This window comes from Bos mutus, chromosome 8 (assembly GCF_027580195.1).
Source record: "Bos mutus isolate GX-2022 chromosome 8, NWIPB_WYAK_1.1, whole genome shotgun sequence".
Taxonomy (NCBI): Eukaryota; Metazoa; Chordata; class Mammalia; order Artiodactyla; family Bovidae; genus Bos; species Bos mutus.
In genome coordinates this window covers 17451208-17475931 of record NC_091624.1, presented here as the reverse complement: position 1 = coordinate 17475931, position 24724 = coordinate 17451208, and the positions used below count along the sequence as shown (strand labels likewise).

Genomic DNA, 24724 nt, shown 5'->3' with positions numbered 1-24724 from the left:
CCTTGACGTACTCCTTTTCCTATTTGGAACCAGTCTGTTGTTCCATGTCCAGTTCTAACTGTTGCTTCCTGACCCGCGTACAAATTTCTCAAGAGGCAGGTCAGGTGGTCTGGTATTTCCGTCTCTTTCAGAATTTTCCTTCTCCTAGATCCCTTTAATTAACAAGACCATGAGAGACCAAAATGTGTGATAAGCTTTCTTTTTTTATTGATGTTAGTACTCTTTTAATGACTTTCATCTGATAACTAATTGAAAATTTCAAAATGGCAGTAGTCCGTCTTTTCTTCTGTATATTAATTGAAGTAGTATTATAAATAAATACTTCCCACTAATGATCCATTATTTGGTTACCCAAGTTGTATAGTTCATAAAGGAAAGGAAGGATAAATACTTGATTCTTGCCTTTTATTTACAGTTTTCAGGATTATGAATTGGTCCCCTGCTGTTCTTCAGAAGTGACCAGTATTTTTTTGTTGTTGCTGTTGTAATTTAAAAAATTTTTAAGTAAGTATGAGCTCATGGATTAAGCGTATTTTATGGGTTTCAATAAATTAGAATTTTCTTATTATTAAAGCTCAAATTGACGCTTTGTTGACTAGTGGGAATTTCTTCAGATTGGCTTGTAAGACTTTGATTAGCTTCCTTGCTACTTAATTAATACAAGATTCACCTTGTACGTTCTTCTGGAATTAACTGATTTTTGTAGGAAACTCTGGTTCCTTTTAGGAGGAAAGGTATTTCAAGGTCACAGTCTGAACACTGCTGCTGCTGCTGCTAAGTCGCTTCAGTCGTGTCCGACTGTGTGCGACCCCAGAGACGGCAGCCCACCAGGCTCCCCCATCCCTGGGATTCTCCAGGCAAGAACACTGGAGTAGGTTGCCATTTCCTTCTCCAATGCATGAAAGTGAAAAGTGAAAGGGAAGTAGCTCAGTCGTGTCCGACCCTTAGCGACCCCATGGACTGCAGCCCACCAGGCTCCTCTGTCCATGGGATATTCCAGGCAAGAGTACTGGAGTGGGTTGCCATTGCCTTCTCCAAACTATTTATGTATTCTAGGTCTTTTCAGTGCACAGAGCTAGGAAAAATAAGGATAAAATAACTCACGAGTTCACTGATATTTCTAACTGAAATTTAGGATCATAGAATTTATGTAACTTTTCTCTGTTACGTATGTATCTTCTTTCTTCTACACTAAGAATTTTGAATTAAGAATTCAGTATCATGGTAATACAAGTCTGTGCCCCGACCAGTAATGCTGAAGAAGCTGAAGTTGAACGGTTCTATCAGATCTATAAGACCTTCTAGAACTAACACACAAAAAGGATGTCCTTTTCATTATAGGGGACTGGAATGCAGAAGTAGGAAGTCAAGAAACACCTGGAGTAACAGGCAGATTTGGCCTTAGAGTACAGAATGAAGCAGGGCAAAGGCTAATAGAGTTTTGCTAAGAGAATGTACTGGTCATAGAAAACACCCTCTTCCAACAGCATAAGAGAAGATCTACACATGGACATCACCAGATGGTCAGTACCGAATCAGACTGATTATATTCTTTACAGTCAAAGATGGAGAAGCTCTGAGCAGTCAGACAAAAACAAGACTGGGAGCTGACTGAGGCTCAGATCATGAACTCCTTATTGCCAAATTTAAATTGAAGAAAGTAGGGAAAACCATAGACCATTCAGGTATGACCTAAATCAAATCGCTTACAATTATACAATGAAAGTGACAAATAGATTCAAGAGATTAGATCTGATAGACTGCCTGATGAACTATGGACGGAGGTTGGTGACATTGCATAGGAGACAGGGATCAAGACCATCCCCAAGAAAAGAAATACAAAAAAGCAGAATGGCTGTCTAGGGAGGCCTTACAAATAGCTGTGAAAAGAAGACAAGCAAAATACAAAGGAGAAAAGGAAAGATATACCCATTTGAGTGCAGAGTTCCAAAGAATAGCAAGGAGAGGTAAGAAAGCCTTCTTCAGCGATCAGTGCAGAGAAATAGAGGAAAACAATAGAATGGGAAAGACTAGAGATCTCTTTAAGAAAATTAGAGATACCAAGGGAACATTTCATGCAAAGATGGGCTCGATAAAGGACAGAAATGGTATGGACCTAACAGAAGCAGAAGATATTAAGAAGAGATGGCAAGAATACACAGAAGAACTGTACAAAAAAGATCTTCATGAACCAGATAATCAGGATGGTGTGATCACTCACCAGGATCCAGACATCCTGGAATGTGAAGTCAAGTGGGCCTTTGGAAGCATCACTACGAACAAAGCTAATGGAGGTGATGGAATTCCAGTTGAAGTATTTCAAATCCTAAAAGCTGATGCTATGAAAGTGTTGCACTCAATATGCCAGCAAATTTGGAAAACTCCGCAGTGGCCACAGGACTGGAAAAGGTCAGTTTTCATTCCAGTCCCCAAGAAAGGCAATGCCAAAGAATGCTCGAACTACTGCACAGTTGCACTCATCTCACATCCTAGTAAAGCAATGCTCAAAATTCTCCAAAGCAAGCTTCAACAGTACTTGAACCGTGAACTTCCAGATGTTCAAGCTGGTTTTAAAAAAGGCAGAGGAACCAGAGATCAAATTGCCAACATCTGCTGAATCATCAAAAAAGCAAGAGAGTTTCAGAAAAACATCTATTTCTGCTTTATTGACTGTGCCAAAGCCTTTGACTGTTTCTGTCACCACAAATTGTGGAAAATTCTTAAAAGAGATGGGAATACCAGATCACCTGACCTGCCTCTTGAGAAGTCTGTGTGCAGGTCAGGAAGCAACAGTTAGAACTAGACATGGAACAACAGACTGGTTCCAAAGAGGGAAAGGAGTACGTCAAGGCTGTATATTGTCCCTGCTTATTTAACTTATATGCAGAGTACATCATGAGAAACGCTGGGCTGGAGGAAACGCAAGCTGGAATCAAGATTGCCAGGAGAAATATCAATAACCTCAGATATGCAGATGACACCACCCTTATGGCAAAAAGTGAAGAAGAACTAAAGAGCCTCTTGGTGAAAATGAAAGAGGAGAGTGAAAAGTTGGCTTAAAGCTCAATATTCAGAAAACGATCATGGCATTTGGTCCCGTCACTTCATGGCAAATAGAAGGGGAAATAGTGGAAACAGTAAGAGACTATTTTTCTGGGCTCCAAAATCACTGCAGATGGTGACTGCAGCCATGAAATTAAAAGATGCTTGCTCCTTGGAAGAAAAGCTATGATGCACCTAGACAGCATATTAAAAAGCAGAGACGTTACTTTGTCAACAAAGGTCTGTCTAGTCCAAGCTATGGTTTTTCCAGTGGTCATGTATGGATGTGAGAGTTGGACTATAATGAAAGCTGAGTGCCAAAGAATTGATACTTTTGAACTGTGGTGTTGGAGAAGACTCTTGAGAGTCCCTTGGACAGCAAGGAGATCCAGGCAGTCCATCCTAAAGGAGATCAGTCCTGAAAATTCATTGGAAGGACTGATGCTAAAGTTGAAACTCCAAAACTTTGGCCATCTGATGCAAAGAATTGACTCATTTGAAAAGACCCTGATGCTAGGAAAGATAGAAGGCGGGAGGAGAAGGGGACAACAGAGGATGAGATAGTTGGATGGCATCACCGACTCAATGGACCCGAGTTTGAGTAAACTCCGTGAGTTGGTGACGGACAGGGAGGCCTGGTGTGCTGCAGTCCATGGGGTAGCAAAGAGTCAGACGACTGAGCCACTGAACTGAACTGAAATGAAGAATTTTGATCCTTAAGGACACAAGACATGATAGAATTAGGATATTTCAACACCGCCCATTTATTCTGTATCATTCATGTATTACATAACAGTTTTGGAGTAATCATATGAATACCACCACTGATACGATTACTGAAAATATAATTTTTTTGCATATACTCTTTTCATTATCTTCTTATTTTTAAAATAGATGTACTATTCTACACTGTCATAGTAATAGTTTTTGCGTACTATACTCTTCCCTTCTTAATTCTTTTTCAGTCTTTGAGTTATAGCTAAACTGTATATTTAATGTTATTTTATCAGTCCTTATGTCTGTGTCTATAGTAATTTTGGCTTTCTGAAGGTTTTTTTTCTTAATTCATTCATCTGGAATACTAGTCCCCTACTTCTCATGTGTTGATAAGTTTCTGTTTTTTGTACCTGAAAGTCAGTTTTATTGGATATAGGATCATACTTTCTAGGTCTGAGTATTTTAAATATGTTACTCAGTTTTCTTGTTTATGAAGCAGTCTGTGAAAAACTGATCATTTAATTTTCTTTCTCTTAGAAGTCACATGCTCTTCTTTTCTAAATGCTCCAAAGTTTTTTTTCTGGCATAAAAGTCTAGTAATTTAAATTAAATGTTACTAGATGTTGGGCATTTTGGGGTCAATATTTTTAGGTATGTGGTCTGTCCTTTTTCGTAGCTGTGTGTGTGTGTGTGTGTGTGTGTGTGTTTTAAATTGAGAAAACTTTTATTATATGTACTCTTCTCTTGCTTTGAATTTCTCCAGGAACTCCTATTGGCTCTTTTTTGCCTTTCTTCAATGAACCTTTTTATGTCTTTAAAATTTTTTTTAAATTTTCTTTTTTACCTACTCTTTTTTTAGAAGGCACTTTTGTTTTCCTTCTAGTTTGGTCTTCATTACTGAAATAATTTTTTAATCTTTTTCTTACTCTTTGTGAGTATTTATCTCCAGTTCTCAGTTTCTGTATTTTTGATGTGCATTGTTCTTTTATGTGTTGTATCGCTTTCTTAATGTCTTTACCTTGTTTTGAAATAGGTTGCAGTTTTGATCTGTTTTGTGAACACATTTACCTGAGTACTTTCTTTATAGGGATTTTTTTTTCTCTTATAATAATAAATTTATATAGGGTTTGACCTTGATAATTTTCTGTTGGTCATTTTTATGTGGAATCAAGTTTCTTGAACTTTTAAGATAAAGTAAAATTCATGAAAGATTCTCTGACTTCATAGAGCTCCTGCATCGGTTGTTGTTATATAGTATTCAAAAGATGATGACTTGCTTTCTGAGATTTCACCAGTCTTTTCCTCTTCCCCAGTTTGGTCTGTACCTTCCCCTGCTTTTGTTGTTCTGTCCCGTTCAGTTTTGTTTTTCTTTTTTTTCTTTTTGACCACAGCCCGTGACATGTTTAACTTCCCTGACCGGTGTCAAACCTGAGGCCTCTGCAGTGGGAGCTCAGAGTCTTAACCACTGGGCCACCAGGGAAGTCCATGCTCAGTTTTGATTCTCATTATGGCACTTGTTCCAGAAGGGAGCCTAGGTGGATCAGTGTTCAGAGTTCATGGGGACTACGTTGGTCGAACCCCTATGGACCTTCTTATCATGGACTCTGTCTCACCTAGTATTGGAAATGTTGGAATCCTTCCAGTTTCAGCTGTTGTTTTCCAAGTTGGCCTGCTGTGTTTTCTAGTGAATACCCATTAGTTATTTTGAAGCTGTTTTGTTCTTAGGTCCATTAGTTGCCACTTACTTTCTTCTTCCTGTCAAGCAGTTTAGGTCTTGGGTGCTGGTGATTTGCCTCTACCCCTTTACCCTTTGGGATTTGAAGGGATACCTTGTCACATAGTTTTGTTGCAAGTGCTGTGGATGGGATTTTGGCTTTGCTCTCTAGTTGCCCTGTCTGTTTTTATGTGGGGATTTGAAGAGATCTAAATCTGTGTGACTACTGCTGCCACTATCTTCCCAGAACACTTGTCATTAGTTTTGATGTTCCTTGTGTGACCTTCCACACTCAGCCCAGTCCCACCTCCTTTCTTCCGTCAGTTCAGTTCAGTCGCTCAGTCATGTCCGACTCTTTGCGACCCCATGAGCTGCATCATGCCAGGCCTCCCTGTCCATCACCAACTCGCGGAGTTCACTCAAACTCATGTCCATTGAGTTGGTGATGCCATCCAGCCATCTCATCCTCTGTCGTCCCCTTCTCCTCCTGCCCCCAATCCCTCCCAGCATCAGAGTCTTTTCCAATGAGTCAACTCTTCGCATGAGGTGGCCAGAGTACTGGAGTTTCAGCTTTAGCATCATTCCTTCCAAGAACACCCAGGACTGATCTCCTTTAGAATGGACGACTGATCTCCTTTAGGATGGACTGGTTGGATCTCCTTGCAGTCCAAGGATCTCTCAAGAGTCTTCTCCAGTGCCACAGTTCAAATGTTGTACCTGTCATTTCTTTACTTTTCTGTGTAGTTCTGGTATATATTATTTCTAAACAATGTATTTCGTGACAGTTTTATAAATGGAATCATAATATATGTATTTTTCATTGACTTGCTTTTTTTGTTCAGCCTTTGTTCCTGAGATTCAGCTTTATGGTGTATGGTTATAATTTACTAATTTTCTCTCCTGTATAGCTTATCAGAATGAATTGTGGTCATATTTCATCCATTTCTTTGTTGACATAGAATTATTTCCAGTTTTTTTTTTCTATTACAATGTTGTTAGGAACATGATACACATGATATACCAAGAGATTTTTCTCTTGGTATAACTTAAGAATATATTTATTGAGTTATAGGGAAAGTGATTTTTAAGCTCTACTAGATAATGACAAATCATTTCTCAAATGATTATGCTAATTTACATCTCCACTGTAGTGCACTTAAATCTAAGAACTGAACTGCACCAATAACTTAAATACTCATATTTCTCTCATCCCATCTCCCTGGACTTTTCATACAGATAATTTCTACCTTGTTTGTGTTTATCTTACTTTTTTAGAAAAAGGTGTATATCTTACATATGAATATCTAAACAGTATATCTTTTTAGTTCTGTTTGTTTTTTGCCCTGTTTTAAAATGGAGTGTTATACTTTATATAGTTCTCTAGGGCTTTTTTTACTCAGCATTATGTTACTTAGATTCATCTGTGTTTTGTTTGTAGCTGTGGTACATTCCTTCTCATTGCTGTATAATCTATTATATTAATATCTATATTCATTGTTTTTCTGATGACCTTTTTTATTGGTTCTAGTTGTTTTGTTGGGTACTACTAAACAACAACAATAGCAGCCACTGATGTAGTATTTACTGTTTCAGACACTTTTCTAAGGGCTTTACATTTGTGCTCTCATTTAACCTCACAGGAAACCAGTGAGGCAAGTTCTGTTTTATTTTCATTTGGTAGATAAGGGATCTGAGACAACTTGCCCAAGGAATCACAGGTGTCTAGTAGCTGGAGCCAGGATTCAGACCTAAGCTACCTAGTCCTTTAGTCTGCACTTGCACAGCATTTTGTTTTGGATTTGGGAAATACATTGTCTTTGTGTTCACAGACCCTTAAATACAAAAAAAAAATGGTGCTTGCTTAAAGACACAGTGTGTTTTAATGTTTTCTTTGTTCAAGTTTTAATGTTGAGAACAAGTTTCTAATCTTTGCTTCATTTGATTTTAATTTGAGAGATTAAAATGTTTGTGATTTACTTTTAACTCTAGCAAGCTAAACTAAGGGAGTATGTGAATACACTTATTGGGAAGGTCATCTTTAGTATAATAGCTCATAGTGCTCACATCTGGAAATCAGCACCATCTGCTGGCAAAGGGAAACAGTAACTTGGTATGTCATGGTATGTTTAGTGTTGTTTGGAAAACAGTATAGCCTTTCATGGGATTTTTCCTTTTGAAAACTGTTTCTGGGAGGAAGTAAATATTTTATAATTCTTCTGTGTATTGATTTTTATGCCCCAGTTTATTTTCCTTTAACTTCTAAGTATCAGTTATTATATATTGCACATTTACATAACTGAGACTGCATTTTTATGAGGAAAAAATACAACAAAAAGTATAGTTATATAAGTCTTGTCATTCTGTAATAGTCTTTTTCAGAGAATATACATAAAGTTATTCATTTGTTAGAGTAATGAGAGCAAGAGAAAAGCTATCTTATTGGACTAATATGAACTGCATTTAGTTTATTGCTCTCTTTTGACTTGGTGAAGTTATCCTGGTTTTGGTAGTCAGAGGAGGGGAATTAAGGGAAAATGAAGGCAGAGTTCTCAGTGATTAACCATGGGAAGCTCAACTCTTGGTATTAAACTAAATTCTCATTTCATCTTCCTATTTTTTAACTGTTTCAACTTTGATTTGTCAGTGGCCTCGCATCCTGTTTGTATCCTATTTTAGACTAACTTTTGTTATTTAGCACTATTCCTTGTCTTTTTTTTCTCTCTGTTAATCTAAGTGACTTAAAAATATATGAGAAATAAATTGCGTTCTTGTTCCATTTCATGTTATGTTGCAGTCCTTCTTTTCTGATATGTTTTCTTTAAGTGCTTTAAAGTTAAAAGTTCCTTAGATGCTACAATTTTAATTAAAGGTGAAGTTATAATCTTTACAGAAGGAGGAACATGATGATTCCTTAATGAGTGTTGGTTAAGTGAGTCATCAAAGAAATTTTAAAAAGCTAACGTGTTATAGAGCGGGAATGGCTGTTTAGGGAGCCTCTGGTGTGATTTGCTTACTTGTAAGTCTATGGAGCACAATAAACAATTCTTCTTTTGCCCTGTGGCTGTTTAACACTTGAAATGAGAACTATTTTTGTTTGAAATACTAGTGTGTTATAGGTATACTTTAGAAATACCTGAAATGCAATAAAGACTTATTTATTAGAAATAGCAGTAGTTACAGATTTTTAGACCATATGCCAAAATGTCACATAGCTGCATATAAAAACTCCAAGATTGGAACTTCCTTGGTGGTCCGTAGTTAAGATGCAGTGCTTTCACTGCAGGGGGCATGGATTTGATCCCTTAAGTTAGGGGGAAAAAATGTCAAGATTTCTCTTGTAGTTTAGGCTTTGACTCATGTTGAAAAAGTTGGCTTAAAGCTCAACATTCAGAAAACGAAGATCATGGCATCAGGTCCCACCACTTCATGGGAAAAAGATGGGGAAACAGTGGAAACAGTGTCAGACTTTATTTTTCTGGGCTCCAAAATCACTGAAGATGGTGACTTAGCCATGAAATTAAAAGACGCTTACTCCTTGGAAGGAAAGTTATGACCAACCTAGATAGCATATTCAAAAGCAGAGACATTACTTTGCCAACAAAGGTCCGGCTAGTCAAGGCTATGGTTTTTCCTGTGGTCATGTATGGATGTGAGAGTTGGACTGTGAAGAAGGCTGAGCGCTGAAGAATTGATGCTTTTGAACTGTGGTGTTGGAGAAGACTCTTGAGAGTCCCTTGGACTGCAAGGAGATCCAACCAGTCCATTCTGAAGGAGATCGGCCCTGGGATTTCTTTGGAGGGAATGATGCTAAAGCTGAAACTGCAGTACTTTGGCCACCTCATGCAAAGAGTTGACTCATTGGAAAAGACTCTGATGCTGGGAGGGATTGGGGGCAGGAGGAGAAGGGGACGACAGAGGATGAGATGGCTGGATGGCATCACTGACTCGATGGACGTGAGTCTGAGTGAACTCCAGGAGTTGGTGATGGACAGGGAGGCCTGGCATGTTGCGGTTCATGGGCTCGCAAAGAGTCGGACATGACTGAGCAACTGATCTCTGATCTGATCTGAAGATAGTTTCTGTGTGGAGAATGAAAATGAGGCCATTTGTATTATTTTTGTTTTGTTGTGTTTTTGTTTGAGTATTTTGAGCATACATTATTTTTATTTTATTTAAAAATATACTTTAAAAAATTGCTTAAGTGTAACTCTTTTCTTTTCCTGGCACCTAATCTACTTCCTAGAAATTTGTTTTACCTTTAAAGAGAGAATTTAAAGAGAGGCTTTCAAAATATTTTATAAACATGTAAAGTTTTTATATCATACCAGTCATTTTCAAGGAGAAGGCAATGGCACCCCACTCCAGTACTCTTGCCTGGAAAATCCCATGGACGGAGGAGCCTGGAAGGCTGCAGTCCATGGGGTTGCTGAGGGTCGGACATGATTGAACGACTTCAGTTTCACTTTTCACTTTCATGCATTGGAGAAGGAAATGGCAACCCACTCCAGTGTTCTTGCCTGGAGAAAAATCCCAGGGACGTGGGAGCCTGGTGGGCTACCTTCTGTGGGGTCGCACAGAGTCGGACATGACTGAAGTGATTTAGCAAGTCATTTTCAAAAAGCTTTTAACTATTCTTAGGTAATTTCTTTCTTTCTTTAAAGCTCTTTGATTATCAGATGGTTTTTTGATATATTTTGTGTTTTGCCTCCTGCTAATTTATTAACAAGAATACACAGAAGAACTGTACAAAAAAGATCTTCACGACCCAGATAATCACTATGGTGTGATCACTCACCTAGAGCCAGACATCCTGGAATGTGAAGTCAAGTGGGCCTTAGAAAGCATCACTATGAACAAAGCTAGTGGAGGTGATGGAATTCCAGTTGAGCTATTTCAAATCCTAAAAGATGATGCTGTGAAAGTGCTGCACTCAGTATGCCAGCAAATTTGGAAAACTCAGCAGTGGCCACAGGACTGGAAAAGGTCAGTTTTCATTCCAATCCCTAAGAAAGGCAATGCCAAAGAATGCTCGAACTACTGCACAATTGCACTCATCTCACACGCTAGTAAGGTAACGCTCAAAATTCTCCAAGCCAGGCTTCAGCAATACATGAACCGTGAACTTCCAGATGTTCAAGCTGGTTTTAGAAAAGGCAGAGGAACCAGAGATCAAATTGCCAACATCCACTGGATCATGGAAAAAGCAAGAGAGTTCCAGAAAAACATCTATTTCTGCTTTATTGACTATGCCAAAGGCTTTGACTGTGTGGATTACAATAAACTGTGGAAAATTCTGAAAGAGATGGGAATACCAGACCACCTGACCTCCTCTTGAGAAATCTGTATGCAGGTCAGGAAGCAACAGTTAGAACTGGACATGGAACAACAGACTGGTTCCAAATAGGTAAAGGAGTACGTCAAGGCTGTATATTGTCACCCTGCTTATTTAACTTATATTCAGAGTACATCATGAGAAATGCTGGACTGGAAGAAGCACAAGCTGGAATCAAGATTGCTGGGAGAACTGTCAATAACCTCAGATATGCAGATGACACCACCCTTATGGCAGAAAGTGAAGAGGAACTCAAAAGCCTCTTGATGAAAGTGAAAGTGCAGAGTGAAAAAGTTGGCTTAAAGCTCAACATTCAGAAAACGAAGATCATGGCATTTCGTCCCATCACTTCATGGAAAATAGATGGAGAAACAGTGGAAACAGTGTCAGACTTAATTTTTGGGGGCTCCAAAATGACTGCAGATGGTGACTGCAGCCATGAAATTAAAAGATGCTTACTCCTTGGAAGAAAAGTTATGATCAACCTAGATAGCATATTGAAAAGCAGAGATATTACTTTGCCAACTAAGGTCCGTCTAGTCAAGGCTATGGTTTTTCCTGTGGTCATGTATGGATATGAGAGTTGGACTGTGAAGAAGGCTGAGCGCTGAAGAATTGATGCTTTTGAACTGTGGTGTTGGAGAAGACTCTTGAGAGTCCCTTGGACTGCAAGGAGATCCAACCAGTCCATTCTGAAGGAGATCGGCCCTGGGATTTCTTTGGAAGGAATGATGCTAAAGCTGAAACTCCAGTACTTTGGCCACCTCATGAAGAGTTGACTCATTGGAGAAGACTCTGATGCTGGGAGGGATTGGGGGCAGGAGGAGAAGGGGACGACAGAGGATGAGATGGCTGGATGGCATCACTGACTCGATGGATGTGAGTTTGAGTAGACTCTGGGAGTTGGTGATGGACAGGGAGGCGTGGCATGCTGCGATTCATGGGGTCGCAAAGACTCGGACACGATTGAGTGAGTCAACTGAACTGAACTGAATTTATTAACTGTTAATAAATTATTTAATTCAGGGCTACTTTTTATTATGCTGAGTTTTAGGTGAGGGTGTAACACAGTGAATGATTCCTGTCATTAAGGACTGTTATAATTTATTATAAAGAAAAGGTATAGAAGAGCTACATTGTATATAGGAACCATCAGAATTTAGTCTGAACTGAGACTATAAAATGAAACTCCCAAAGTCAATGTATATGGTAGTATTTGAGTGAAATCTTCAAGAAAAGGAAGAATTGGTAAGTGGAGTTGAAGAGAGGGTGCTTCAGGCCTAACAAATCATTGCATCTTATACTTGGTCTCTGAAGTAATGTTTTGGTGAACAGTTTTCATATTCCATGAATACTTTTGGGAATTTGGATTTATGAACCATGAATTAAAATAAGATTAACAACTTCTTTTAGAAAAGATAGAGTACCTCTTTTGAGCAGTATATTCCTCATTGCTTCCAGATAAATATTTTGCTTTAAGCACAAAATTGTCTGCCAGAGAGTATTAGGAATATGGGAGTGGGGGAGTGCTATGTCTTCCTATCAATAGTACTGTTAAATTGTTGAACAGATGCTTAGAACAAATGAAGCTGCAGAAAATAACTCACCTGAGGAGTGAATTATTCTTAAACTAATATCACAATTTAATTGGTTGAAACTTAAACTTACTCAACTGAGTTGAAGAACAAGCTTCATATTCTTTTAACTGTATGGAAATGTGTTTTTCCTTAACATGAATGAATCTGTCTTGTTGAGAGCTGTGACCTTTCTCTGTATAGGTTGCAGTTTATACACAAAGGGGCACAGGTAAAGATGTAAGTGGGGTTGAAATGCTTCTCCTTGCTCAGCTACCAAAGGCTCTTTTCTAATTCCAAAGACACTCTCTACCTAGAGAGGGCTTCCCTTGTGGCTCAGCTGGTAAAGAATCCACCTGCCATGCGGGAGACCTGGGTTTGATCCCTGGGTTGGGAAGATCCCCTGGAGAAGGGAAAGGCTGCCCACTCCAGTATTCCGGCCTGAAGGATTCCATGGACTGTATGGTCCATGGTGTCACAAAGAGTCGGACACGACTGAGGGCCTTTCACTTTGTATCTAGAGATACTCAAAAGCAGAAGTGATTATCAAGTTCAAGTTCAGTTGCTCAGTCATGTCTGACTCGTTGTGACCCCGTGGACTGCAGCACGCCAGGCCTCCCTGTCCATCACCAACTCCCAGAGTCTACTCAAACTCATGTCCATTGAGTTGGTGATGCCATCCAACCATCTCATCCTCTGTCATCCCCTTCTCCTACCACCTTCCATCTTTCCCAGCATCAGGGTCTTTTCCAGTGAGTCAGCTCTTCGCATCAGGTGGCCAAAGTATTGAAGTTTCAGCTTCAACATCAGTCCTTCCAATGAATATTCAGGACTAATCTCCTTTAGGATGGACTGCTTGGATCTCCTTGCTGTCCAAGGGACTCTCAAGAGTCTTCTCCAACACTACAGTTCAAAAGCATCAATTCTTTGGTGCTCAGCTTTCTTTGTAGTCCAACTCTCACATCCATACATGACTAATGGAAAAAGCATAGCTTTGAGTAGACGGACCTTTGTTGGCAAAGTAATGTCTCTGTTTTTTAATATGCTGTCTAGTTTGGTCATAACTTTTCTTCCAAGGAGCAAGCTTTTTTAAATTTTATGTCTGCAGTCACCATCTGCAGTGATTTTGGAGCTCCCCCCAAAAATCAAGCCTCTCACTGTTTCCATTGTTTCCCATCTATTTGCTCTAAAGTGATGGGACCAGATGTCATGATCTTAGTTTTCTGAATGTTGAGTTTTAAGCCAACTTTTTGACTCTCCTTTCACTTTCATCAAGAGGCTCTTTAGTTCTTCGCTTTCTGCCATAATGGTGATTATACACTTGCTTTATATTGTTGGTGCATTCAGTACTTAGCTTCTAGAGTAGTATAGACACAGATTAGGAACTTACAGCATATATAGAGTACTCAGAAGTACAAAATTTATATTCCTCTTTCATTATGACTTTTTGGCAGATTTTTTTATGTGCTTCATGTGATTTAAAAAATTCACTTTGGAACTTCCCTGGCAGTCCAGTGGTTAACACTCTATGCTTTCCTGCAGGGAGCATGGATTGTTCCCTGGTTGGGGAACTAAGATCCCACGTGCCTCATGGAGCAGCCAAGAAAAAAAAAAACGACTTAATTCAGATCATTTGTGGTTTTCTTGCAGTCAAATTCCATGTTTATTTGGATAATTCCATTTGTTGTGTTTTATCAGATTGTTATTGCTGATACGCTAGATTTTTTTGTTCTGATTACAGTCATATTAAAATATTTAAATTTTAATTTCAGGTATATTGCATTTTTTTGCCCATGTGACCTAATTTCCCAGGCATACTCATTCCTACCTGTTCAACTGTTGGCTGCGGGAATGAAGGAAGTGACCAGAACTTGGAAAATAGTAGGTGGAGTCACACATGCTAATAGCTATTACAAAAATGGCTGGATAGTCATGATAGCTATTGGATGGGCCCGAGGTAATATTAATAACATATGTTCATAAATATTCTGTTATTGGTGTACTACAAGTACTGAATAGTTCTTTGGTTACATTAATGGGGACCACATACTTTAGTAACAGAGACTTCTTTGGAAGATGAAAGCTTTGTTTTTGTTGGCTGGTTAATTTAATTCAAAACTGGCACTCTTAACTATTACTAGTCATCAGCCATTATTTTACAGCTGATTGTCTTAAAATATACAATATATATTATTGGTTTATTTAATAGCTGTAACCAGAGAGATTCATAGTTAATTAAGGTGTAGCTGTCACCATATAAAAAACAAGTTTACATAAGAAATTATGTGGTTTATCTAATTAAAGAAATTTTGCTTTTTGTTTTTTCTGTATTTTTTTCCATCTTGAATAATCTGAAATAGTAAATGTGATTGATTATGGGTTTATGTTCACCCTATATTATCTACCTTTATTGTTCTTTTATAAGTTGAAATTAAATTTTCAGTGTGTTGTTACAGTTATTGCACCTAAAACTAAAATCAGAGAAGGAAATGATAAAGCAGAGGAGTTTATTTTTTCAGGTCAGAAACAAACCTCAAGTTACATCTCTGTCTGAGACCCCAGTTTTAACCTTAATTGTAGTACAGTAGACAGCTGCCAAGAAAGAATTGCAGTTGTCTTGGTACCATAAATGTACAAAGCAACTTTTTTCTTCCTCCCTAGAATTATAGCTTGGAATTTTAAGTCAGGAGATAGAATTATGGCTTCATTTCATATATTTTCTCAAGAATATTTGGTTAAGTAGTCTTGTTTTTGGAGAAGGCAATGGCACCCCACTCCAGTACTTTTGCCTAGAAAATCCCATGGATGGAGGAGCCTGGTAGGCTGCAGTCCATGGGGTCGCTAAGAGTTGGACACGACTGAGCGACTTCACTTTCACTTTTCACTTTCATGCATTGGAGAAGGAAATGGCAACCCACTCCAGTGTTCTTGCCTGGAGAATCCCAGGGACGGGAAGCCTGGTAGGCTGCCATCTACGGGGTCGCACAGAGTCGGACATGACTGAAGCGACTTAGCAGCAGCAGCAGCATTCTTGTTTTGGTAGCTCAGATGGTAAAGTATCAGCCTGCAGTGCAGGAGACCTGGGTTGCATTCCTGGCTCAGGAAGATCCCCTGGAAAAGGGAATGGCTACTCACTCCAGTATCCTTTCCTGGAGAAGTCCATTGACAGAGGAAACTAGTGGGCTGTAGTCCATGGGCTTGCAAAGAGTCTGCATGACTGAACAACTAACACATTCCTATCTTATCTTGGCCTTTTTAGGTGCAGGTGGTAGCATTATCACGAATTTTGAGCAGTTGGTAAAAGGATGTTGGAAACCAGAAGCCGAAGAATGGCTGAAGATGTCCTAGTGAGTTTGTATAGACTGTACTGAGACGTGGTCTTTTATCTTTAGATTTTACCAAATTTATTTTTAAAACATTTTGGACTCTATATGTGAATGAAACAAACAAACAGAAAGACAAAATGATAATGGGGAGAAAACCAGGAAACCTATCTTTTTTTTTTTTTTTTTTCAGAAAGTCTACTGTCTTAAATGTAGCTTTAAAAATAAATATTGATTACTTTTTCTGTGGGTTCCTCCTCTTAGAAAATAAAACCAAACAAAAGCTCTTGGATTGTTGTAGGGTTGTGGGAAGAGAGTGCATTTATGAACTGAGAACAGGAGCAGACTTCTCTGGAATCAGTGGCAGCCTCTTGGCATTTTCATTAATGGCTACATCATCGCCCAGATTCCAAATTATTCATAGTTCTGGTAGTAAAATGTCAAACTTATGTGAATAGTCAATACATTATCAAAAAGCTCTGTTAGTTACTTTAAAAATGAGAGTTGAGTAACTACATACAAAAAATAAGAAAAAGAGGAAATAACCCATTCTGTGTTTGTACAATTCATACCACCTTTTGCACCCATTTAGGAGAATTTAATTGTTAGATTTCTCTACAGACATTGACCCAATCAAATAAGTCAGAAATGTATTCCTGATGCAACTGAAAATGAAATAGAGAAATATAGTTACCATTTGCACAGTTCAGTAAGGAAAGACTTAGGCTTTAATGGCCATAATAAGCAAGGTGAGGAAGACTTAATGTAAAATAAACTCATTAGAATGGATTAAAAATGAAGGTTGAGAAGTAGTATGAATGATGAAGTATGTGTTTGAATGAACCAGTAGATTTCAGGATGTTTAACTTAGAATGTATCTCTTAAAGCTTGAATGAAGTAATTTAGAAATGGAACAAAGGAAGCTTTGATTGATAAATAAGTAAATAAGTTATAAATAAGACATTAGTGAAAGGGGACATTTTTCTCATTTTGAGTATATGCCTTGAAATTTCTTCCATGAAACATTTCTTTTCTTTTTTTTTTTTTTTTTAAATTTTATTTTATTTTTAAACTTTACAATATTGTATTAGTTTTGCCAAATATCGAGATGAATCCGCCACAGGTATACCTGTGTTCCCCATCTTGAACCCTCCTCCCTCCTCGCTCCCCATACCCTCCCTCTGAGTCGTCCCAGTGCACCAGCCCCAAGCATCCAGTATCGTGCATCGAACCTGGACTGGCGACTCGTTTCATACATGATAGTATACATGTTTCAATGCCATTCTCCCAAATCTCCCCACCCTCTCCATCTCCCTCTCCCACAGAGTCCATAAGACTGATCTATACATTGGTGTCTCTTTTGTTGTCTCGTACACAGGGTTATTGTTACCATCTATCTAAATTCCATATATATGCGTTAGTATACTGTACTGGTGTTTTTCTTTCTGGCTTACTTCACTCTGTAAATAGGCTCCAGTTTCATCCATCTCTTTAGAACTGATTCAAATGTATCCTTTTTAATGGCTGAGTAATACTCCATTGTGTATATGTACCACAGCTTTCTTATCCATTCATCTGCTGATGGGCATCTAGGTTGCTTCCATGTCCTGGCTATTATAAACAGTGCATGGGACCTAATTAAACTTAAAAGCTTCTGCACAACAAAGGAAACTATTAGCAAGGTGAAAAGGCAGCTTTCAGAATGGGAGAAAATAATAGCAAATGAAGCAACTGACAAACAACTAATCTCAAAAATATCCTACAGCTCAACTCCAGAAAAATAAATGACCCAATCAAAAAATGGGCCAAAGAACTAAATAGACGTTTCTCCAAAGAAGACATACAGATGGCTAACAAACACATGAAAAGATGCTCAACATCACTCATTATCAGAGAAATGCAAATCAAAACCACTATGAGGTACCATTTCACGCCAGTCAGAATGGCTGCGATCCAAAAGTCTACAAGCAATAAATGCTGGAGAGGGTGTGGAGAAAAGGGAACTCTTTTACACTGTTGGTGGGAATGCAAACTAGTACAGCCACTATGGAGAACAGTGTGGAGATTCCTTAAAAAACTGGAAATAGAACTGCCTTATGATCCAGCAATCCCACTGCTGGGCATACATACTGAGGAAACCATGAAACATTTCTCAAGGCTGTAAAACTGAAATCAAGTTGTGATTGTCCTCTTTTTAAAACCTTGTAGTGTCTGCCCAACTGGTCTCTGAGACCCTCCAAGATATGTGTCTCCACCACACCCAATTTGCTTTGACTTCAGCTCTCACTGTTCTCTCCCTTGCTCACTGCACTGTATCCTTGAACAAGCCAGGTGTTGTCTGTTTTAAAACTAACTTCTCTCTCTGTCTAGAATATTTTTCCTTAGGTGGCTAGCTCCCTTATCTACTTTGCTCAACGTAGTTTTTCAGAGCTTAACTTCTCAATGAAAACTACCTTACTTAAAATTGAAACACTTCCCTCTATTCCCCCCACCCAGCATTTATCATATTTTATAATTTACTTATCCATTATGTTTGTTTTTCTATCCCCTTGGCTTTCCCTCATGCTTCAAAGAATACCAGAGGCCAAGTACAGGGATTTTCTCTCTTTTGATTGCTTTTATATCTGAAGCACCTACCACATAGTAGATAGTTAGTAAATGCTATGTGAATGATTGAATGATTTAACAGTTTGTCAAGTGAAATCATGGGGTCCATTATGATATTTTGTGTATGTGTGTCCATTATGATATTTTGTGTACGCATGTATGTGTGTGTGTGTGAAACTTGGAAAATAGTTCTGTGTGTGTGTGTGTGAGAAAGTGGAAGTGTTAGCTGTTCAGTTGTGTCCGACTCTTTTGCTACTCCCATAGACAGCCCGCCAGGCTTCTGTGTCCATGAAATTTCCCAGGCAAGAATACTGGAGTGGGTTGCCATTCCTTTCTCCAGGGAATCTTCCTAACGAGGGATCAAACCCATGTCTCCTGCATTGGCAGGTGGATTCTTTTACCACTGAGCCACCAGGGAAGGCCATGTGTGTATTTATGTATACAGTCCATGGGATCACGAAGAGTTGGACATGACTGAGCCACTGAGCATGCATGCACACAAATATGACACAGGGGATCCATGCCATTAGTCAAGATGATCCTCCACAGACTTTTCCTGGATAATCTCATCTTTATTCCTGGCTTCTGCTGTGAGAGCTGAATGGGTCCATGAATTACACACCTAATCTCTTAACACTAGCAAAAGTTGCCTAGCCACATCCTTAACTTTCTCTCCACAGCTAGCTTTTCCTAAGAATAACTCTCCTAATTTTGTCATTTTTTACAGACTGGATAGGCTGATAATTTCCCAAATCATCAAGTCTTGTTTTTTTTGTTTAGCAGTTATTCCCTCAATTCAAAGCTTTCCTTTCACACTTCATTGTAAGAAGCAAGAAGAAACCAACTCAGACCATCAGCAGTTTGCTTCCAAATCTCAACTAAATATCCAAGTTCACAGATTATGCTTTCCACAAAACTGTAGCACATGTAACTAAATACCTTTCTTTCCGTTTCCAGTATCATGTTCCTCATTTCCTTCTGAGACCTCACCAGCACCTCTAATGTTCGTGTTTTTACCAACATTCTGTTTATTCCAACATACATATTCTCTAAGACCATAAAGGGTTTCTCCACTATGCAAAAGTGTTTGGTAATAAATATATGGATGTATATATGTATGTGTTGTTTAGTCACTGAGTTGTGTCCAACTCTTTGTGACTCCATGGATTGTAGCCGGCCAGGCTCTTCTGTCCATGGGATTTCCCCAGCAAGAATACTGGAGTGCGTTGCCATTTCCTACTCCAGGGGATCTTCCTGACACAGGGATTGAACCTGTGTCTCTTGTGTCTCCTGCAATGGCAGGAAGATTCTTTACCAACTCTACCACCTGGGAAGCCCATGTGTCACACATGCTGCTGCTGCTGCTAAGTCGCTTCAGTCGTGTCTGATTCTGTGTGACCCCATACATGGCAGCCCACCAGGCTCCCCCATCCCTGGGATTCTCCAGGCAAGAGTACTGGAGTGGTTTGCCATTGCCTTCTCCGTGTGTCACACATAGGAAGCCCTAAAGATTTTTGAAGATGTTATATCAACGGAATCACTGTCAGGTTGGACTGAAAAGGACAGAGATAAGATGAAATAAAAGAATTCAGACTGTCAAAATTCTATGGTTAGTAACAGGCTGATAAAACTTCTTAGCTGTACACATAGGCTACCATTCAGGGAAAAGGAAGTATGGCTTTAAGGTGGGAATTGTGGTCTTAGAAACCGAGGTTAGACCCATAGGCTGGAATCACAGGTGAATAAGCCAGAGTCATGAGTGCAGAGATTAGAGCTGCAGACTCGGAGGGTGGACTCCCTTAAGCCATGGAGAGTTAGTCCTGGGCCTTGAAATCTAATGGAATTTGACCTGCTGAATTTTGAAATTGCATAGGTCTGTGATCACTTTCTTCTTTACATTTTCTTCCTTTTGGAATAGCAGTGTCTGTAGCTGTTATCCTTGCCCGTTCCACCATTGTATTTTGGAAGCAGATTGCTATATACTAGATTCACAGGAAATTAATAGGCATAAGAATTTTCTGAATGCATTCTGATCTTCCTAACTAATCTCACTGTCTTCTAAATCCTAATGCTGCTTCAACCACCTGCTCCAATTTATTGTTTTCACAATCCTTGCTCCTCTGATTCATTGCTTGTGAATTTATGCTCTAAGAGAACACAATCCAAAATACAGTGTGTATATGCTGAGATGCCTTTGATGAGGCACTCTGTTATAGAAACTGAACTATTAGAAACAGAGTAGCAAAATGACATTAAGACAATGTCTTAGTGGAATTAACCAATTTTTAAATCTCATCCTTTTAAAAAAGTCAGTTTGGTGTACATTTTATGATGTAATTGTATAGGTACGTAATTATAAAATAATTGATATATATTAAGGAGTGTCTTAAACACTTTTACCATTAGAGACTCACAGTCAAAAAGCTTGTGAACCACTGTCCTAAAACAGGAACGCTGCCCAGTTATTGGTAAGCAAGATCCAAATCCTGTTACCCCAGCCTAATTCTGTTTTGAACTCAATCCTTAGTTTGTACTAATTAAAGAAAGAACTTATTTTTCACAGAGTTACTTATAGGGACTTTTACATTTGTCATGTTTTACAGTATGGCTCTCTGAGAGTTTATTATTTATCTTTTTCTAGTTGTAAGCATAAACAGCTAGAAAATGATGTTACTGAGATATACTTTAAGTGTGTGGCAAATATATGACATGAAAATAGTACTTCTTATTTGTAGATTAATATCTTATTATAGACTTTAAGATATTGGCTAATGCTAATGTTTTGTACAGGAGTTAGCTAAGTAATGTGCTGGTGCTGGCTCATGCTGTTTTATGAGACCGATTATGCACAGCAGCCTGAAGTGGGCTCTGGGAGTACAGTTGGCCCTGTATATCCAAGGTTTCTGCCTTTGTATTAACCAACTGTGGACCAAAAATATTTGTTAAAAATTCCAGAAAGTTTCTGAAAGCAAACTGAATTTTTCATATGCTGAGAGCTATTTACGTAGTATTCATATTGTATTTACAACTGTTTACGTGGCGTTTATATTGGTATTATAAATATTCTGGAGATTATTTACAGTTTGTGGGAGGATGTGCATAGATGATATGCAATTACATCAGTATATATAAGGGACTTGAGCATCAGTGAGTTTTGGTATTTGTGGGGGGTCCTGCCAGGAGAAAATATCAATAACCTTAGATATGCAGATGACACCACCCTTATGGCAGAAAGTGAAGAGGAACTAAAAAGCCTCTTGATGAAGATGAAAGAAGAGAGTGAAAAAGTTGGCTTAAAACTCAACATTCAGAAAACGAAGATCATGGCATCTGGTCCCATCACTTCATGGGAAATAGATGGGGAAACAGTGGAAACAGTGTCAGACTTTATTTTTGGGGGCTCCAAAATCACTGCAGCTGGTGACTGCAGCCATGAAATTAAAAGACGCTTACTGCTTGGAAGAAAAGTTGTGACCAACCTAGATAGTTTGTTGAAAAGCAGAGATATTACTTTGCCAACAAAGGTCCGTCTAGTCAAGGCTATGGTTTTTCCTATGGTCATGTATGAATGTGAGAGTTGGACTATGAAGAAGGCTGAGCGCCGAAGAATTGATGCTTTTGAACTGCGGTGTTGAAGAAGACTCTTGAGAGTCCCTTGGACTGCAAGGAGATCCAACCAGTCCATTCTGAAGGAGATCAGCCCTGGGATTTCTTTGGAAGGACTGATGCTAAAGCTGAAACTGCAGTACTTTGGCCACCTCATGCAAAGAGTTGACTCATTGGAAAAGACTCTGATGCTGGGAGGGATTGGGGGCAGGAGGAGAAGGGGACGACAGAGGATGAGATGGCTGGATGGCATCACTGACTCGATGGATGTGAGTCTGAGTGAACTCCGGGAGTTGGTGATGGACAGGGAGATGTGGTGTGCTGCGATTCATGGGGTCGCAAAGAGTTGGACATGACTGAGCGACTGAACTGAACTGAACTGGATCAAATTGCCTGCGAATACCACAAGATATTTACACCTTAGAAGATGAGGAACTGCTACAGATCAAGACTTTCTTTTCCATTCCCCATCCCACCCGAGGAGCTTGGTTAGCACTGTAAGATTTTTCAGGATTAATAAGCTTTTCTCAAATCATGCTATAGAACGTGGGACTTTCGTATCCTTTTGAAACAATGTTATATGGTCAATTCAGAAATATTGCATATACAAAAGTACTGTCTTATCAGAAAGTCACAGTATGTATGAACATTCTAAAATCTGATACTTTATGCTGAGAAGAAGGGTGTTTAACTTTATATAACTCAGCATTTCCAAAAGTTTATAGAATTCATTTTTGTGTTACATCTATTAATAACTCATTTAATTAATATTTTGAGACTACTCTGAGAAATATAGAGATAAATCATGCTTAATACTTACTGAGTTAAAATGTGTTTTATTTTCAGCCCTGCCAAGGTAACCCTGCTGGGATCAGTTATCTTCACATTTCAGCAAACCAAGTATTTGGCAATATCAAAGCATAATCTTATGTTCCTCTTTACTGTGTTTCTTGTGGCCACGAAGGTAGGTGCTCAAAGTAGCAATAAATCAGTATTATAGATTATGTGTAACCAGAATTCTGCATAAGGCAAATAACAGAAATAATTACTTTGTATGATAGTCTAAAAATATCAGTTTTGGGGAGTTTATTCAGCACATCCATGACTTACTGAAACATAGCTCTTCTATGATTCCTCGTTTGATTTATGCTGAGGCTATCATGAAGGATTTGCAGATAGCCTTTTAATACGTCTGCCTGCAATGCAGTAGACCCAGGTTTGATCACTGGGTCAGAAAGACCTCCTGGAGAAGGGAATGGCAACCCCCTCCAGTATTCTTGCCTTGAGAATTCCATGGATAGTGGAGCCTGGCAGGCTACAGTCCATGGGGTCACAAGGAGTCAGACATAACTGACTAACCCTTTGACTTTGTAATACGTTGGAGGCCAGAGAGTAGCAGAAATAGCCAAGGCTGATCAGAGACTGCAAAGTATTGTGTCATTTGTAAAATGAGGTACTTTGCGTAGATGTTCTCTGAAGTTCTTTTAAACTTTTAATATTTTTATATTAGTACATATTTGTGGTTAATCTCTTTAATTACTATTGCCTGATTGGATGTTTTATCCCTTCTTAAAGATAGGAAATAGTACGATATCATAGGTTTTAGAGACAGGCAGTCTTAAATTCAAATCCTAGCTTTGTTGTCTAATCACTGAATAGGCAAGTTACTCAGTATCTCTGAACCTGATTTCCTCATCTTCACTGTATCGATTGTTGACAGGATTGGAGATGACATGTATTATTCTATGACTGTGTCTGACACATCTTATGAATTTTACTTGCAGCTTTATGATGAGACTAATTCTGATTATTATTCTTAAAGTTATTATATATTGTTCACTGGTATACGGTTGATTTTTTTAAATTTTATTTTATTTTTAAACTTTACAGTATTATATTGGTTTTGCCAAACATCGAAATGAATCCGCCACAGGTATACACATGTTCCCCATTCTGAACCTCCCTCCCTCCTCCCTCCCCATACCATCCCTCTGAGTCGTCCCAGTGCACCAGCCCCAAACATCCAGTATCATGCATCGAACCTGGACTGGCAACTCGTTTCATACATGATAGTATACATATTTCAATGCCATTCTCCCAAATCTTCCCACCGTCTCCCTCTCCCACAGAGTTCATAAGACTGTTCTATACATCAGTGTCTCTTTTGCTGTCTCATATACAGGGTTATTGTTACCATCTTTCTAAATTCCATATGTATGTGTTAGTATACTGTATTGGTGTTTTTCTTTCTGGCTTACTTCACTCTGTATAATAGGCTCCAGTTTCATCCACCTCATTAGAACTGATGCAAATGTTTTCTTTTTAATGGCTGAGTAATACTCCATTGTGTATATGTACCACAGCTTTCTTATCCATTCATCTGCTGATGGACATCTAGGTTGCTTCCATGTCCTGGCTATTATGAACAGTGCTGTGATGAACATTGGGGTACACGTGTCTCTTTCCCTTCTGGTTTCCTCAGTGTGTATGCCCAGCAGTGGGATTGCTGGATCATAAGGCAGTTCTATTTCCAGTTTTTTAAGGAATCTCCACACTGTTCTCCATAGTGGCTGTACTAGTTTGCATTCTCACCAACAGTGTAAGAGGGTTCCCTTTTCCACACCCTCTCCAGCATTTATTGCTTGTAGACTTTTGGATCGCAGCCATTCTGACTGGCATGAAATGGTACCTCATAGTGGTTTTGATTTGCATTTCTCTGATAATGAGTGATGTTGAGCATCTTTTCATGTGTTTGTTAGCCATCTGTATGTCTTCTTTGGAGAAATGTCTATTTAGTTCTTTGGCCCAT

At 38.8% G+C, this 24724-nt stretch overlaps 1 protein-coding gene across 1 annotated transcript in view; it reads left to right on the top strand.

Moving 5' to 3' along the window:
- Positions 1–24724, top strand: part of TMEM38B (transmembrane protein 38B) — a 60588-nt gene that overhangs the window by 13696 nt on the left and 22168 nt on the right. The window contains exons 3-5 of the mRNA XM_005895810.2: positions 14152–14336; positions 15639–15726; positions 22762–22879. Of these exons, the coding sequence (XP_005895872.2) occupies positions 14152–14336; positions 15639–15726; positions 22762–22879 (391 nt within the window). The remainder of the gene's footprint in view (positions 1–14151; positions 14337–15638; positions 15727–22761; positions 22880–24724) is intronic.